Source organism: Chenopodium quinoa, unplaced genomic scaffold, assembly GCF_001683475.1.
Source record: "Chenopodium quinoa cultivar QQ74 unplaced genomic scaffold, ASM168347v1, whole genome shotgun sequence".
NCBI classification, from domain to species: domain Eukaryota; kingdom Viridiplantae; phylum Streptophyta; class Magnoliopsida; order Caryophyllales; family Amaranthaceae; genus Chenopodium; species Chenopodium quinoa.
Window position 1 is genome coordinate 3,476,831 of NW_018744718.1, and position 16,121 is coordinate 3,492,951.

Below are 16,121 nucleotides of genomic sequence, written 5' to 3' on the forward strand. Positions count from 1 at the left end.
AATTAATAATTTCAATTCCTCGTTTCAAAATAATTACATTATATTGGCTTTTAATATTGTTCATTTACATTACTTTCACCATATATTGTACTTGTATTATTTATATATTACAAGTAAAACAAATCCATATATTATTTTGTACACTTTTTTTTTTTTTTTGGCAAATTCAGTTAGTCAAAATGACAAATAGCAAGGTCAAACTCTCAATTTCATATACTACATATAAGATTTTAAGTAATTCAAACTTATTTTGTACCAACAAATTAAAGTGTTGGCTCACCCAACCTTACCAAGTGAGGGTACTTGGGCCTTTGGAGTAAAGATTCACTTACTCTCCCCTTTACTCTCAAGTGTCTGACCCGTAAACATCATATAAAAAAAACCGTTAGGATTGAGTTATTGTCAGGGTTCTACTTACCATTTTTTTTTTAAAAAATCAAGCTTATTTTGTACCACTAATCATATTGTACCATTACCATCCTACATTCTTACCAATTATCCTTCAAATACTTGTGCAATTGATTTTTATTCCTATTTAATGAAAGTCAAACTCTATCTATCTTTAAAATCCAAACATAATAAACATTTCACTATTTAAAATTGTACTACTCTGATTCTTCCAAAAAAAAAAAAAAAAAAGTACTACTCTGTATCATTTTTTTTTCACAAACTACTACCTCCGTTTCTTTTTAGTTGACACGTATTCCTTTTTAGCAAGTTTTTTTTAGTTGACACGTTTCCTTTTGGGGTAATTTTATTTACCTTGTATTAATAAACTATCCCACTTGCTTTTTCAATCTCTCTCACTGTGCCTAAATCAAACGAGTCAACTAAATAGAAACGGAGGAAATATTATTTATTAAACCGATATATACTTCGTAATAATTATTCGTTAATTATATATAGAAATTCAAAAGTCCTTGATGGACTAATATTTCAAACTCTATCTTCAATTCTTCATAACTAAATTAATTCACTACACATCTAAAAGAAGAAAACGATGTAAAATTGAGTTTAGTTCATAGCACGTCTCACTCTTCACTACTCACGTTGGTACCCTTCACTATCCAATCAAGGTCACAATCCTCTTTCTCCTTTCTCCTTTCTCCTTTCTTCAGTCTTCCTTTCATATTTTGCCCATCAATTTCAGAAAACTTAAAATAAAGTTTCAATTTCTATCTACTGTAAACATTCCCTAATATTCCATTATTCTGCTGCCCTTTATTCTGATTATTTCCTTAAATTAATTTTCTTCTTTTCTCTTTCCATTTTAATCCCAGTAACTCCAATTTGAGCTGAAAAGGGGAAGAGAGAGAAAATTTGATGAACTACCCATTTCTCAAAATGCCCCAAATTCTTTGGATCTAACCCTTAATTTGAAGGTCTACCCCACATTGTATCTCAAAAACCCCATTTCAATTTTTTGAGTTTTGGGTGAAAAGTTGGCTAAAAATGAGGGTGTTGAGTGAATCTTGGTGTTTTTGCAATGGTGGGGGTAAGTCTGAAAGACTTAAAGCTGCCATCTTTACTACTAAAAGCTCAGCAATGGCGAAACTTTCAGCTTCCTCAGCTTCTTCCGCCTCTGGAAGCTCCGTCGGTGGCGGCGGAGAAGCTTCTGGAACTGGGTTTTTGATTCACAGGAACCTTCTTCTGACAACACATGGCAACATTCCTTCTGTTAATGCTGCTGAGTCTGCTGAGATCCGGCTTCAAAATGGTGTTCCTGCCACTCTTGTGCCTCACAGGTGAAACTTCTTATCATCTTTTGTTTGATTTTATTATGATTTTGTTGGGAAATTGATGTTAAATTTTCTGGGATTTGTTGTTTGAATGCAATTTAGTAGTGTCAGTTATTATTTGTTCTCAATTGGATTGTAAATTTGCCAGATTTGAGGGTTATAATTACTATTCAAGTTCATTTGAGTGTTAATTGAGAAGAAATGATTTGTTGAATAGTTTTGTTAATTGGGATATGATGAATTTATCAGTTAAAATGTGAGAAATTTGAAGGTAATTGTAAAAAATTACAGATAGTTTGGTGTAGTAATTGACCTGCAAATTTGTAGACCCCATCCTTTTTTTAACCTTATTGAAGATTCTGATGATATTTGAGTTACTATGAACAGTTACTATAACCTTTTTTTTAAAAGATAGTAATCTGTATCATTGATTGCTTTTTGTTAAGTTTGAAAATGAATAAAAAAATTCAATAAAGAAATCTTGTGCTTTATGATTTAAAATTTAGAGTTTCAGGATGGTGAAATTGATGGAGATCACATTTTGTGGAGCAATGATTTACACTAGTAAAACTTATGCTTTAATTTGAAATGTTCTCGTTACCTTTTACGCCTATTAAAGTATAAATTTGTGCTAAGAGCTTTGGAATATCGGATGTGTAAGATAACTATGGTAATCATGTGGTAAACTATGATGTCATATCAAGAAAGGGAAATATTCTATTACTTTGGGCCCATCTGTTGTATATAGAATAATCTGACATACTTTTCAGATTCTAAGAATCCTTGCTGGTCATAAGTCATGACAGGTTGTACAAAATGAGTAGGTAAGTGCTAGAGCATGTGATAAACTGTGATATGTTTGACATGTAAGTGGCTGGATTTGGTTGGTAAACCAGGCGTATGATAGACAGATTGAGAATTCCAGTCCACTGAACAGATAGCAGGTTTGCATTTGATCAGCTTAGTAGAAAGGAGAGGTTAAAGGAGAATCTTAGTTGTATTGACGTTTTAGATTTCAATTTTTAGTATGATAATTGGCTGTTGAGCATGAAGATTGATTATGAAATTTATTGTTTTGAAGACATAAAAAGCATGATGGAACGGTTGAAAATGACCTTATGAAGATTCTGTTATATAAGGACTAAGGAGATGGTCTGGGATTGATGTGTTTGTGGAGCTATTTATAATGTAATTATGATATTTGCTGAGGTTGATATAGAATAACTTGGGTTGATAAAGCCATGGAGGAACTGAAGAAGCTTTCCTAGTTTCCTGGCATGGAAAATTAAAAGATATGTTGGAGTTTCAGCTAGTCTTGGAAGTTTTGATTTAGCATAGCTAATACAATTGGATATATAAGAATACACATGGCCACTATGTAGGTGAAATTATGGCTTGCTCTGCTAATTTTGGAGTGATACTTGGAATGCAATCGGTTCTATAAATCCTATTTATTGATTTTTTTCTGATGGTAAAGGTTCCAAGCAATGATATTGTAAAGCTTATTAGGTGTATGCATTTTTGGGATTAAGGCTTTGTTGTTGTGAATGTAGACTTGTCAGTGTCATTCCTTTATAATGTAGTCACTTTGAATAAGTTTTAGTTGCAAACGATTGATGGAGTGTGCCTTTTCAGTATATAAGCAGACCATATTATCATCCTGGTTAAAGGTTTTGAGCAGAGAATTGCAAGACTTTGTGGTTATATAGGATTATAGGCTTGATTCTTGTTGAGGTATTTTGTACCTGGGCCGTTTGTTTTTAACGGGATAGAAAGATGGGAATAGCAAACGGGATCTCAGAATGACAATTCTCATGTTTGGTTGGTGGGATTTAGTTTTTTTTTTTGTAAAAAAACACAAACACACACACAGGGATGAGATTAAGATTTAAGGTTTCTTATTATCTTTTGATTGTGACGGGGTTATTAGAGGTAGGAAATCTAACCAAATATTAATTGACCAATTTGCCATATCTAAAGGATGGAAGGTATTTAATTAGTCTGTTTAGTAATCTCATTATACATTACGATATTTTTTCATAACAAACCATATTGAGTGACGAAAATCTCTTTGTAAATTTCTTAATATAACTCCAATACCAATTTCCATCCTTACTCTTTAACCTCCAATCTACTTGTGCTAATTAACAAATAACCAAACTTCCATATATGGATTTAGGGACATTATATGGTATGTTAACTTGTTTGAATTGAAACCTACTCCCTTATATATGCATGTCCCATCACCTCAATTTGATGTTTTGCATGCTTTAACCAAACTTTATTTCATAGATCATAATACACTACTTATTTAGGATACTGGAAAATAAAAGATTTCACTAAACTGAGAATAAAATCCAGGTTCAGTTCTGGTTTTTTTGCTATTTCTTTTTCAAATAACCTAGTGTATTCATCTGGATTCTAAAGCATTATTGTTGCTCTCTTGGAAGAATGACAAAGTTACTTTCTTAGAAGGATTGTGATTTATGAATTGTTGGAAGCCGCTTCTGAATAAATGGAATCACCTCTGAAGCAGAAGAAAATTTAGTAGATTATCTATTCATTGGATTTTAAAAGAGTATGATTAGATTTAAGGACTTACGTGACGAGGAGAGATATATGAAACAGTGAAATGTAGGCTAAATTTTTTAGGTTCGAAGCACGTTGGTATTGGAAATTGCTGGAGAGACTAGTTGACTGTTAGTTTTTAGGTGAGTGAGTACGAAGTATTAGGAATTAAAATTATACATGTAAAGTAAAATATGTTGGAAGATTTCCTAATTATCTCATCTGTGGCGATTTCCTTATTTAGTTCATCTGCTCCGGTGGTTGACGATTCAGACTATGAGTCTATGACTAGAAGATACTGTCATCTATTCTATTAACTGATCCTTTATTTTTGTAACTCCGAAACTGCTCTCAGGTTTTTCATCACCAGTTCAGTGCTTGATCTTACTATTGTGGGCTTAGATACCATTGAAGGAGATTCAGTTGCACATGGTCAGCAACCTCACTTTAAAGTTTGTTCTAAACCAAACCTCGAATTAGGCAACATTGTATATCTTCTTGGGCACGCAGAGAAAAAAGAACTGTCCATGGGTGAAGGGAAAGTGGTTATAGCTACAGATAATCTCATAAAACTATCCACTGAAGGCTTTACTTGGAGCCCTGGATCTGCTGGTTTTGATTCGCAAGGCAACCTTGCATTCATGATCTGTGATCCAATGAAGCTAGCCACCTCACCAAATACCAAATCTTCTTCAACCTCATCATCCTCTTCAGCATCTTGGAAGAAGGATCTTCCTATGCAATTTGGCATCCCGATGCCAATCATCTATGACTGGCTAAATCAGCACTGGGAAGGCAGCCTTGATGACCTAAGCAAACCAAAATTGCCACTGATGAGGCTGATGTCAGCAGGCCATAGAAGTGAGCATTCTTGTGCTTCTTTTACTATGAGGCAAGTTTTCAAGGCAACTGAAGAAATTGAGGGAACCACATCATCTTCAAATACCGTATCAAAACCTAGAGAACAGTCTGGACAAGGGTGTTCTGCTGCTGGACACAATGGTGAGGAGGAAAAGGTAGTCTTGCAACCACATGGTAGCACCACTCACCTTCAGGGAATTCCAACTCCAGAAATCTATGAATCACCAAAGGTCACTTCAAATCCTGTAAAGAAGAACGAAACGACACAAATCCAACTCTTAGATATCAACTTCCCTCCAAGAATATTTAAAGCCCCACCAACCCAACCTTCAAAGGATCTTCTCCCGGGCTCAGGTGAGAATTGTGTGAATGAAGCTCCTTTACAAAGTTCATACAAAGTGGAAAGAGAAGAGGAACACCAAATGAAATATAAAGAGGCTGCAGTGATGGAGGAAACTGGCTCAACTGGATCAGTGGGTGATGCACAGAGCGAGGTGCAGTCTAGCTGTTCACCAGTAGGGGTCTCAGGAGTGAGAGATGCAGAGAGTAGTGATGGAGAGACATTGTATTCAGCAGAAACTGCTGAAAGCAGAAATTATACTAGCCCTAGGGAAGGGAAGTTCCAGCCTGTTGGGAGGAGCCAAAGTTGTGTGAGCTACAATAGGTGGGGTCCTGTTCACCGGAATCCTGTGGCTCGAAGAACATCGTCCTTGGAAAAGCAGAGAAGTTTTATGCAGCCGAGAAAGACTTACTCACAAGGAGCTCCATCTCACAAGACAATGGACTATTTTAGTCCTACAGTCTCTTCTATCATGAAGAAGCGGAACAACGAGCAGCAACAGCAGCACCCTCCACCGCCGCCACAGCCAAGCAGGCCTCGGCCAACTGCAGTAAATTCTTCGCCTAGGTGGAATTTTTGATGTACCTACAGATTGTGAAATGTAGAAGATAAAAGGATATACGATAAAGTTATAACTCTTCATTTGTGGTACATGAAAAGTGAAGCCGCTTGCCATTGTTTCCATTTTCTTACACTGTAAGTTGTAACTAATTTGTTGTCACCACCCTTGTAGACAGGCACCTCTTGAATAATAAGAAAAATATTAGAAAGAAATGTTGTAGCTCCACTGTACACTATCAATTTCTCATTCTTCATGTAATACATAATTACATATGCCTAAAATTGAATTGCAGCTATTAGTCGTTGACAGTTTGACACCAATCAAAATGTTATATACAGCTCTCGTAACATCTTATCATCAACTAAGCTAGCTGACATGAGGATCGTGGAGTATGGACATATGGTACAATTTAGTACCTCATGTCCTCTTCGGTTTCCCAACCTTGAGTTCAGAAGATCCAATCCACACCCGACCCCTTCTTTGGGCTCATTACCACATCGGCTATCTCAAGAGAGAGACGACAAACTAGCCGGCAACGTTTTCTCATACAGACACTAAATTAGCTGTTCTGCACATAATAGGACATATAAAGGTGGTAGCATGGTCCATGTATTGATGTAAACCGTTGTATAAACTGTCAATTACTCATGTTCAGATATCTGCTATAGAATCAACAGGACTAATTTTATGGCTCTATTACAGACACGAGCATATAAGCTGTGCAACAGAAAGCTGAAAATTTCTTTATCCACTTGTTATGCATGTAAGGACACCAAACCTGGGTGGTCCATTTTTCCTCTGGATTTGGGTGCATATATAATGATATTAAACCTTAAGTTTTTTATGTGAAATAATTCAGAGGATCTGGATAACATGCACTTGATCTCTTTGTGGGACACTGGGGGTATATGAGGTTTCGGCCTATTAACAAAGATTGATGGTTTGTTTAAAATATGTTACAAATTCGAATATCTCCCTCTTTGATAATTTGTAGTGTCCTTGTAACTCATTTGGAAAATAGTATGGAGTAATATATATTTTTATTATTATTATTAGACTGTTGCTTTTGTTAGCAAGAGTAGCAAAAGTTGTATTTTTGGCAAAATATTGTTAAGAGTTTTGTTTGCTGATTTTGAGGTTATCTTTAGATTTAGATGAGAATAGTCATGTTATCATTTGCAAGTTTTGCCATCTTTTTATGCTCTATGAATTAACCATAATACAAACTAAAGTGAACTTATGTTAGAAAGCCTCAATTAATGATCTGTTATAAGTTGATCACACAAAAATTAATAGCCAATGTAGCTAGTGTAGGGTGGTATTTCGTATCACCAAAGTATCAATCATTTTGGAAAGACACCCTACGTAGTTAGTGACTCAGCGTTTCAAAACAATCAAATAATGTGATCATTATGAACAAGCTGCCCATAATTGAGATTATTCTTGTCAGATTTCTTTTTTATAATGAGTATCATTATACATTAATGTGTTGATATTTAGAAATATACGACCATTTTGTCTAACATCCTCATGCGCAATTATCGTGTCAAGCTAGATGATTAATTAAGTAGATTTATGTTTAATTGTTGTGTTAAAAGCACAATTTCCTTCCTCCATACAACTACTTTGACGCAACATAAGGAGTATTAGTCGAGACTTTCAAGGTTTAATCAAGCAATATTCTAGATGAAAGCAAAGAAAGAGGAAAGGGTGGAGCACAAAGTTTGGCAAGACATATGAAAAAGCATTAGGTCAGGTAGAGTAGATTATTAAGGGTCTACTTCAGAGTAACTACTCACTGAATAACAAGAACAAGTAACAGCCTTTGGCCTCAATTTATTAAATAAAGGTGTTAATAAGGAGAGGAAAGGAAAAAAAAAAGCAAATAAAATTCTAAGGTCATATTATTGAAATCAAAGTGTCTTGTATGAAGAACTTTTTAATATACCCTAACTCTTTTCTTAATGTCCTTAATTTTTTTTTTCTGTACTTTGATCCTTTTATTTGTCATACTTATTAATTAAGGCTCATTTAAATGTTTAATTCACAAGATTTTGTTTTACATATTATTGTAATTTATTAATAGTGAATATTTAGCCACTTATTTTGGACTTAATAGCATATGTATTGCAAAGTATTTGTCTAAAGTTAAAAGGAAAATTTGTCAATTGCAACCGTTTAAAGATTGTTTTTTTTGCAAATTGCAGCAAATTAAAAAAAAAAATTGCGATTGAATATTGCAACCCGATTCAACTTTTTCATCGATTTATGCGTCCAAAAATATTCGGTTAAGGTTTTAGAGGTCATTTTTGTATCGATTTACACGTCAAAAAATATTTAGAATTAGCAAAAACTCGTTTTGGGTGACAAAAATGTATCGATTTGTAGACAACTATTATTTGCTGTAAAAAATATTTAGAATTAGCAAAAACTCGTTTTGGGTGACTTAAAAGGTGGACTACCACTCCAAAGAGTTAAAATTGATTTTATTTTTCATCCCCAAAACGGAGTTAAAAATAAATTTACCATTTACCATAAAAAATTTACTGTTATTAATATCGATCACATGTGTAAATCTAAAAGAACCAAAAAGTCTGCTCCTAATTTTATGGGAAACAAGTAGACTTTTCTCACCTGCATCTTTTTTAATTTATTTTTAATTGAGTTGCACAGTTGTAGTGACTCCATCGTCCCAATTGTAAAAGTTAAATTTCAGAGCCAAAAAAATAAAATAAAATAAAAAACCCTTCTTCGATGTTATCGAACTCAGTCTAAAACCCACGAAAATTATACAATTTGTTCACAAATAGAAACAGAGAAAAATCACTGAAAATTAAAATCAGAGATCATAAATCACGATGTTGAATTCATCATGCAATGTAGTAAGTGATAAAATTCAATCTTTTACTCAATGCAGTTTCTGGGGTTCTCCCAAAATCCTCCCTAACTTGAATCGTCGCCGAAACGTTTCTTTTCCGTGCTCGAAACGCCCTGATCTGTCTGTTTCTGTTTCAACGACGAGTAACAATGGGCTTACCCAAACTGAAAACGGGTCGGGTTCGATCGGGTTGGCGGACCGTCTCCGGTTAGGAAGCTTGACTGAAGATGGGTTGTCTTATAAGGAGAATTTTATTGTGAGGAGTTATGAAGTTGGGATTAATAAGACTGCTACTGTTGAAACTATTGCTAATCTTTTACAGGTAATTTCTCCTTTTAACTTGTTGGAAATTTTTGTTTTTTTGTTTGATTATGAGGGGTTAATAGTGGATATTGCATTATGGGTATGATTTAGTTTGGGGTTTTGAGTTGTAATTTGGTGAATTTTGTTTAATGGGTTTGATTAATTGGTGAATTTGGATTAATGGGTTTGGTGTAATTCTGGTTTATGAGTGTCAATTAATGAGATTCTAATTGTGGGTGAAGATTATGTTTTGATTTTTGAATTTGGATTAATGGGTTTGATCAAGTGTTGGTTTATCAGTGTTAAATGGTGAAATTAGAGTTATTAGTTTTATGAAAGTTTGCATTTTGAGTAGTAATTTGGTGAATTTTGATTGACGTGTTAGATTAAATTTGGTTATTGAGTGTTAAATCAGTTAATATGGATTAATGGATTTGGTAAAAAAATTTGGTTCACGAGTAGCAATCTGGTGAATTTGGAATCTTAGGTTTGATTAAATTTGGATTTTGAGTGGTGAATTTGGTAAAATAAGCTTTATAAATTTTGGTTTAGAGTAGTAATCTGGTGAATTGGAATTATGGGTTTGGTACTTTGGTTAATTTTGGCTTTTGAGTGGTGAATTTGGAATAATGAAGCATAATTGGTTTTGGTTGGTCCATGGATTATTGATATATTTTGCATAATGGGTTTGATCAAGTTTTTGAGTGGTAAAATGCTGAATTTTGGATTGCTGGATTTGATGAAGTTTTGGTTTATGAGCTGTAGTTGAGAAATTAGATCTATGAGTTTGTCTAACTTTTGGCTTTTTACATGTTTATTGGTAAATTTGGATTATTGGGCTGTTAAAATTCTTTGTGGTGATTGCTGAATTTGGATTAACAAGTTTCAGCGATATGGAGTATGAATTAGGATATGGAGTATGAATTAGTCAGTTATTTGTTGTTTGGGTATCATTCAGGATCATAGATGTTAGAATTCTCTCATATTTAAGATTTTTATATCTTATGGAACTACCTTCTTAGTTTATGATCTTGATGTAGGCTGTTTAATGTGTTTGATCTGAGCCTTGAGGACTTGAATTTGGCAGTTTATCCTTTATTGGAGATTTTTAAATGAATGTTTTGCTGGAATTTTGGTGACATCAGTTAAAATAAGCTTGATTAAAAGTTTCTAATGTATGCTTGTCCAGTTGATTCTTGATAGTGATGTCATTTGCAAGGAAGTTTAATGTTTTACTTTTTGGTCTTGTCAATGATCATTTGGAGGAGTAGTCTTTTACATAAAACAATTGGGATCATGGCTGTGATTGTGATTATGGTCCAAGAAGCATAAAATGACTTCTTATGACTGTTACACCAATAGCTTAGACATTTTATTTTTCAAGGAACATATGACAAAGATCGTTGTTACCCGTAGTTCAAGAGATACTGAACTTGAACCATTGAAAATTTGTACTTCGTAAATGCCAAATTTTGAACTAAGACTCATTTGATCACGTCTTTGATTATTCTTTGATCTGTGTTATAGTCATTGTGTAACACTGTGCTGGTAATTCTTTATGCAATTTCCATGAACGGATTCTTCTTTGTCATTTTCCGATATCCTCTACTATGCATAGATGCATGATATTGGTATCAATTTGAAAAACAACTATTGTAATTAAAGTGCTGTTAAGAGATTTTTTCTCTTACAGGATTTGCTTTATGAATACAGACTGTATTCTGTTCCCTTATAATGTTAGAAGGGGTCTTTGTGATGTAGGAAGTGGGATGCAACCATGCACAAAGTGTTGGATTTTCAACTGATGGATTTGCAACAACCCCTACCATGAGAAAGCTTCATCTCATATGGGTGACTGCCCGCATGCACATTGAGATATACCGATATCCAGCCTGGTATGTTTACCTTTTCTATCGAAGTTGAGGTTTTTCAGGTCATGTTATTCATTGACATGTCTTATATGTGGTGCAGGAGTGATGTAGTTGAGATAGAGACGTGGTGCCAAGCCGAAGGAAAAATTGGGACGAGGCGTGATTTCATTCTTAAGGACTATGCAAATGGTGAAGTTATTGGAAGAGCTACTAGGTAATTTCCCGTCATCAGACCTATTTCTTCTCATTTCTCTCATTCGTTGTAGGTAATGTTTGTGTGATTGATGTCTTAATAAAATGTGTATTGTACAGTATACAGGTTTAAGTTACATAAGGATTTACCCTTACCAAAAGATTGTTTGCTAGATGTATATTTCCTGTCTTTGTTGAAAAATTTATTGTAGACGTTATGGAATTAGCCTTTCTTCTTCAATGTTGAATTAGATGACACTAAAGCACAATTTGATTCAGAAGACCTATGTTCATTATTTACAATAGTGGAAGGTGGGAACTGAGTAAGATTTTTTTTTTTTTTAATATATTTTTAATTTCCACTGTGATAGGAATGTTGTCTGGCCATATAGGCATTTGTAAAGGCTTTTGTATGGTCAACGCCCCCCCCCCCCCACCCCCCCGGTCCTACCCATAAAAAAAAAAAAAAAAAAGAGAAGTGGTCTCTTACTGATGAATAATAAACCCATTATCTTTGGTACATTTTAAGAAAGCCTAAAACCTGTATTGGTTTTTGTTGAAGATGGCTGCTTACCAGTTTTCTTTCTTATTGCAGTAAGTGGGTGATGATGAACATGGATACAAGAAGGTTGGAGAGAGTTACTCCTCAAATTGGCGAGGAATATTTGATATATTGCCCAAAAGAGCTTCGGTGAGCCCTTTAATATATCTGCGTGTGCATTTTTAGTGTGTGATAGAAGACTGAAGACTGCAATATATTCTGATGTATCTTAGTTGTAGTCTTAACCATGCTTCCCTTTTTGTCATCCTGCATTTGTAGTTTATTAGCTGGTTTACTGCTCATTATCACATTTTTGAACCCTTTCATTATATGAATCTTGGTATGCAGGTATGAATTTAAGTGTCTAATAAGCCTTCATTCTTTCAATTATCACTTGTTTAATCTATTTCCAAGCGTTTAGAACAATCATGATGTGATAATTCTTTGGCAATGAAACTCTGGCTGTTTTCTAATGTGGGTTTTTAATTAAAAACTAGATTTGGTTTGGATCAATCATTAATGAACGACAATATACTGTAGATAAGTGCAAATGAAACAAATGCAAAGTTATGAAAGATGGATAAGTGCTCAATTGTACCATGTATATGCATGCCATGGTTGTGTATAAGATCTCACTATATCTATGTGACAACCAGATAGTATACAATTGGACCTTGCAAATTTACATGCTCTTGCACCTCTTGTGCTCAACTTCTTTGCTTTGTGGTGGTTATCGTTTGAGTCTAAGGCTGAGAGGAATATATTCTTAGGGAATATGTGTAACAGTTCCAGTAGAGTGGACAGCTGAGAGGAATGGGAATCCTCATTATTTATTGTCTTTTACTTGTATACTTGGATACTTAATTTTGGGTGATGTGATCACCAATAAAGGCAAACTTCATTGTAGATTCGTAGTGGACAAATAAAATCTTTAGGACAGTACACTTTGTATGCCTGAAAGTTCTGCTTGGCATCAACCCCTATTGGAGATGAATTTCCATTATCTTTTTGCAAGTTTCAGTGTTTCTCTACCTTGCATACACCTGATATCTTCAAAGGATTGCCTGTTATCTTTTCATACAATTTTATCTGCATGCATTGCCTTGTGTAGTGACATAGAAATTCCATGTACACTTTTGATGGTATATTTTGCATTAGTTTTGGTGAGCAACCTTTGTGTATTCCTTTAGGCTAGCATAAACAGCAATGAGAGTTTAGGAGGATTTTTGCAACCATTCCTTAGTTTCCCCCTTTCCAAAAAATATATAAATACACAAACATCTTGAATGATCAGAATACACTGGTGTATTTTATCTTGGCTGTGGACTATTTTAATCTTTTAACTGAATCTTCTTCCTTATCATCATTAGGTTTAGATAGAGCAATTACAGCACAACGCACTTAAGCTTTTCTCAATTTTTTGAGCAATTCATCCTCTTCCTTTGCCTCAAAGATAAAAGAAGGATTTCTGTAGCAAAGCTTAGACTTTTATGAGTCTTCCTTGGGCTGCTATGTTATACTTTTCTCTCAAGTCTTTATTTTACGGATAATTTTTGTCACCATTCTTTTTCAAGAACCTCCTAGAGTTCCAACTAAAATAGGACTTAATTTATCATTTGATTGCCAACTTTTGCTTTCTTACATCTTGTTCTGGATTTCTGGGCCCTGGGATTTCAATATTAATACTACATGTTATATAATGTCGTATGTAAGGCTTCTTACAGGTTTACATAGATTGCCTCATCAGTGTTTTGCCCTGTTAAGATCCTTTTCTTTCACCAGAAAACAAAATTCTATTCATCCAGAAACTTTTTTGGTTTTGGTCAATAGGGAGCCACAAAGAGCAATGATGTAGATGGGATTTGATCCCTAATCTTAGGAAGTCACCTCCCACCACTCCCAACTTTACCAACTAAGCTAGCTACTGTGCTTATCCCTTCACCCAGCAATTAAATCTTTTACTTGGATTCCTCAGTTGATCCTCTGTAATGTCCCTCTAGGTGGACTATGCAAGGTGGTTGTCTAGAATTTGAAAAATATAATGTGATGCCTCATTCTAATGATAGCTTTTTTTTTATTGACATCTGTAGATTAGCATTTCCTGAGCCAAACAACAATAGCTTGAAGAAAATATCAAAGCTGGAAGATCCTGCTCAATATTCAAAACAAGGGCTGGTGGTAAGATTGTTAAATTGTTGAGCATAAACAACTTACAAACGTGACTTTTTTTTTTTTTTTTTTTTTTTTTTTTTTGCTTGAATTTCTCTATTCTAACTAACATGAAACTTTTTGTGTGTCGAATATTATACAGCCCAGAAGAGGTGATCTGGACATGAACCACCATGTAAATAATGTAACCTACATTGGATGGACTCTGGAGGTGAGTTGAGGTCCTTTTTATTGCGAGTTCCTTGCAGACTTTTGTTTTCCATCATAGGTGGCTTTCTGTTTACCAAAAAGACATGTGTGAACATTCATCCATTTGGAATAAGTTCATCTAGTTGTCACGTTTTTAGCCATCATGAGTACACTAAACTTTATATTTAATTGAATATTTTCTATGCTCTCCCCATCAGGTCAGTGGGCGTGTACTTGTGTAAAAACAATATGGTCTAATTATTTGCAATTAACATCGTGTATCTTTTGGCAGAGTACCCCTGAAGAACTCGTGGACACTCATGAGTTGCGAAGCATCACCTTGGACTATAGACGAGAGTGTCAGCGTAATGATGTTGTAGATTCTCTCACAAGTGCCGAACCAATAAAATTAAATGAATCCATATTACAGAATGGAACAAATGGAGCTCCCACATCAACTAAAGACGAAAATGATAGTGTTCAGTTCTTGCATCTGTTGAGATTATCTGCTGATGGGTCCGAAATCAACCGAGGACGCACTGAATGGAGAAGGAAGCCTCAGAGACAATGATCATTCTTTTCTTGCTTCTTTTCATGTTTATTTTCAGTATACCCTAGTTATTGAGGTTGATTTTGCATTTATATTATTTTGCGTTCTTTTTGCACTTGATAAATATTTTGATTTCGTCGTAGAATCAGGAAGAACACTAGCCCTCTGCCGGCCCAATTAAATTTGTATGTAGTATTTGCCTATTTGGTGCAATTTATAGTACTGTTTTCTTCATCATTTGGGAATTTGGTTATAAACATGAGTTTCCTTTGCCAGCATAGTTGCGGATACTTAATACTCTATACTTCATAACTTTGCAGCCGTGAAGCAACGACAACGAAGATTTTGATTAGCCTCGAACATTCTATCTTCACTGTGCTTCATATCAATGAACTGTGTATTGCATTAGCTCAGCTTAATGATCTAGTTTCAGAATTAACCCAGAATAATGGTAAAATACTGCCAATAAATTGCTTTGATACAAATTACTCCAGGGTAGAGCAAACTTTTCCCAAGTTGGTGAAGTAGCTGAAATGCATCTAATTGAACAACTAACACATACTAAAACAGAATGCAATATATTGTCTTTTTCTGTAAAGTGGAGATTATACTCACCTTGTGTAAAATTCTAGTAATAATTCTACCAAATTTATAACCAAAATAAGAACCACCCCCATTTCTTACCATCTTGTCAGTGCAGAGTATATTGAACAACAATACTTCATATACAGGTTTTGATTTCTGTCACTCGTGTATATGTACCAATTCTTCATTGCACGTTTATATCATACAAAAGAGCAATATCTAAAGAAAGAGTGAGAAGAAAAAATCATGATGAAACTGCCAGCAACATTGCTGGTTTTAGTCCTGGTCCTCGGGACAGTCCTTACTGGTTCCGTGTCTGGAAGAGAAGTGCCAATGGACAAAGTCTATCAGCCTCAAGGACTTGGTTTGTTGGGGCACCCATTCCTTGGCGTCTTTCCCCTTGGTAAGCCTGGGTTTCTCTTTGGTCCTTTTGGCAGATTTGGTTTCTTCCATGGTTTCGAAGGAAGCCTGTACAAGGGTAATCCGAATGCTGAAACAGTAGCAGCTGCACCATGATCTGAGCACCTGACTATGCTAACACTTGAAGTATATGTATGAACTATGAATAAAGTCTTTTACCTGTTTGGTGAAGTTTGCAATGTCACTGTTGTTTTCATGCTCTAAACAAAAAAAAAATCATGAATATAAGGTTCCTGTTGCTTATGCCTTTAAAATATACAAGGGTAAAGGGTTGCATCTTAAATTCTTAACAAACTTTTTTCTCATAATTTTATTTGGAAAAATAACTCTAATCTATTCGGAAAATTAAGGTT

General features: G+C 34.6%; 2 protein-coding genes across 2 annotated transcripts; both read left to right on the top strand.

Moving 5' to 3' along the window:
• The first annotated feature begins 936 nt into the window (after positions 1–936).
• LOC110703447 lies at positions 937–7,025 on the top strand. The gene is made up of 2 exons (XM_021881258.1): positions 937–1,745; positions 4,663–7,025. Exons 1-2 carry the CDS (start codon positions 1,453–1,455, stop codon positions 6,086–6,088), a joined length of 1,719 nt encoding a protein of 572 aa, XP_021736950.1. The 5' UTR covers positions 937–1,452; the 3' UTR covers positions 6,089–7,025.
• A 1,691-nt stretch (positions 7,026–8,716) lies between these two features.
• On the top strand, positions 8,717–15,041 carry LOC110703448 (oleoyl-acyl carrier protein thioesterase 1, chloroplastic-like). Its single transcript, XM_021881259.1, has 7 exons — positions 8,717–9,270; positions 11,013–11,146; positions 11,223–11,336; positions 11,910–12,005; positions 13,946–14,033; positions 14,167–14,235; positions 14,506–15,041. The coding sequence occupies exons 1-7, from the start codon at positions 8,929–8,931 to the stop codon at positions 14,782–14,784; spliced, it is 1,122 nt and encodes a 373-aa protein (XP_021736951.1). The 5' UTR covers positions 8,717–8,928; the 3' UTR covers positions 14,785–15,041.
• The last annotated feature ends 1,080 nt before the right edge of the window (positions 15,042–16,121 follow it).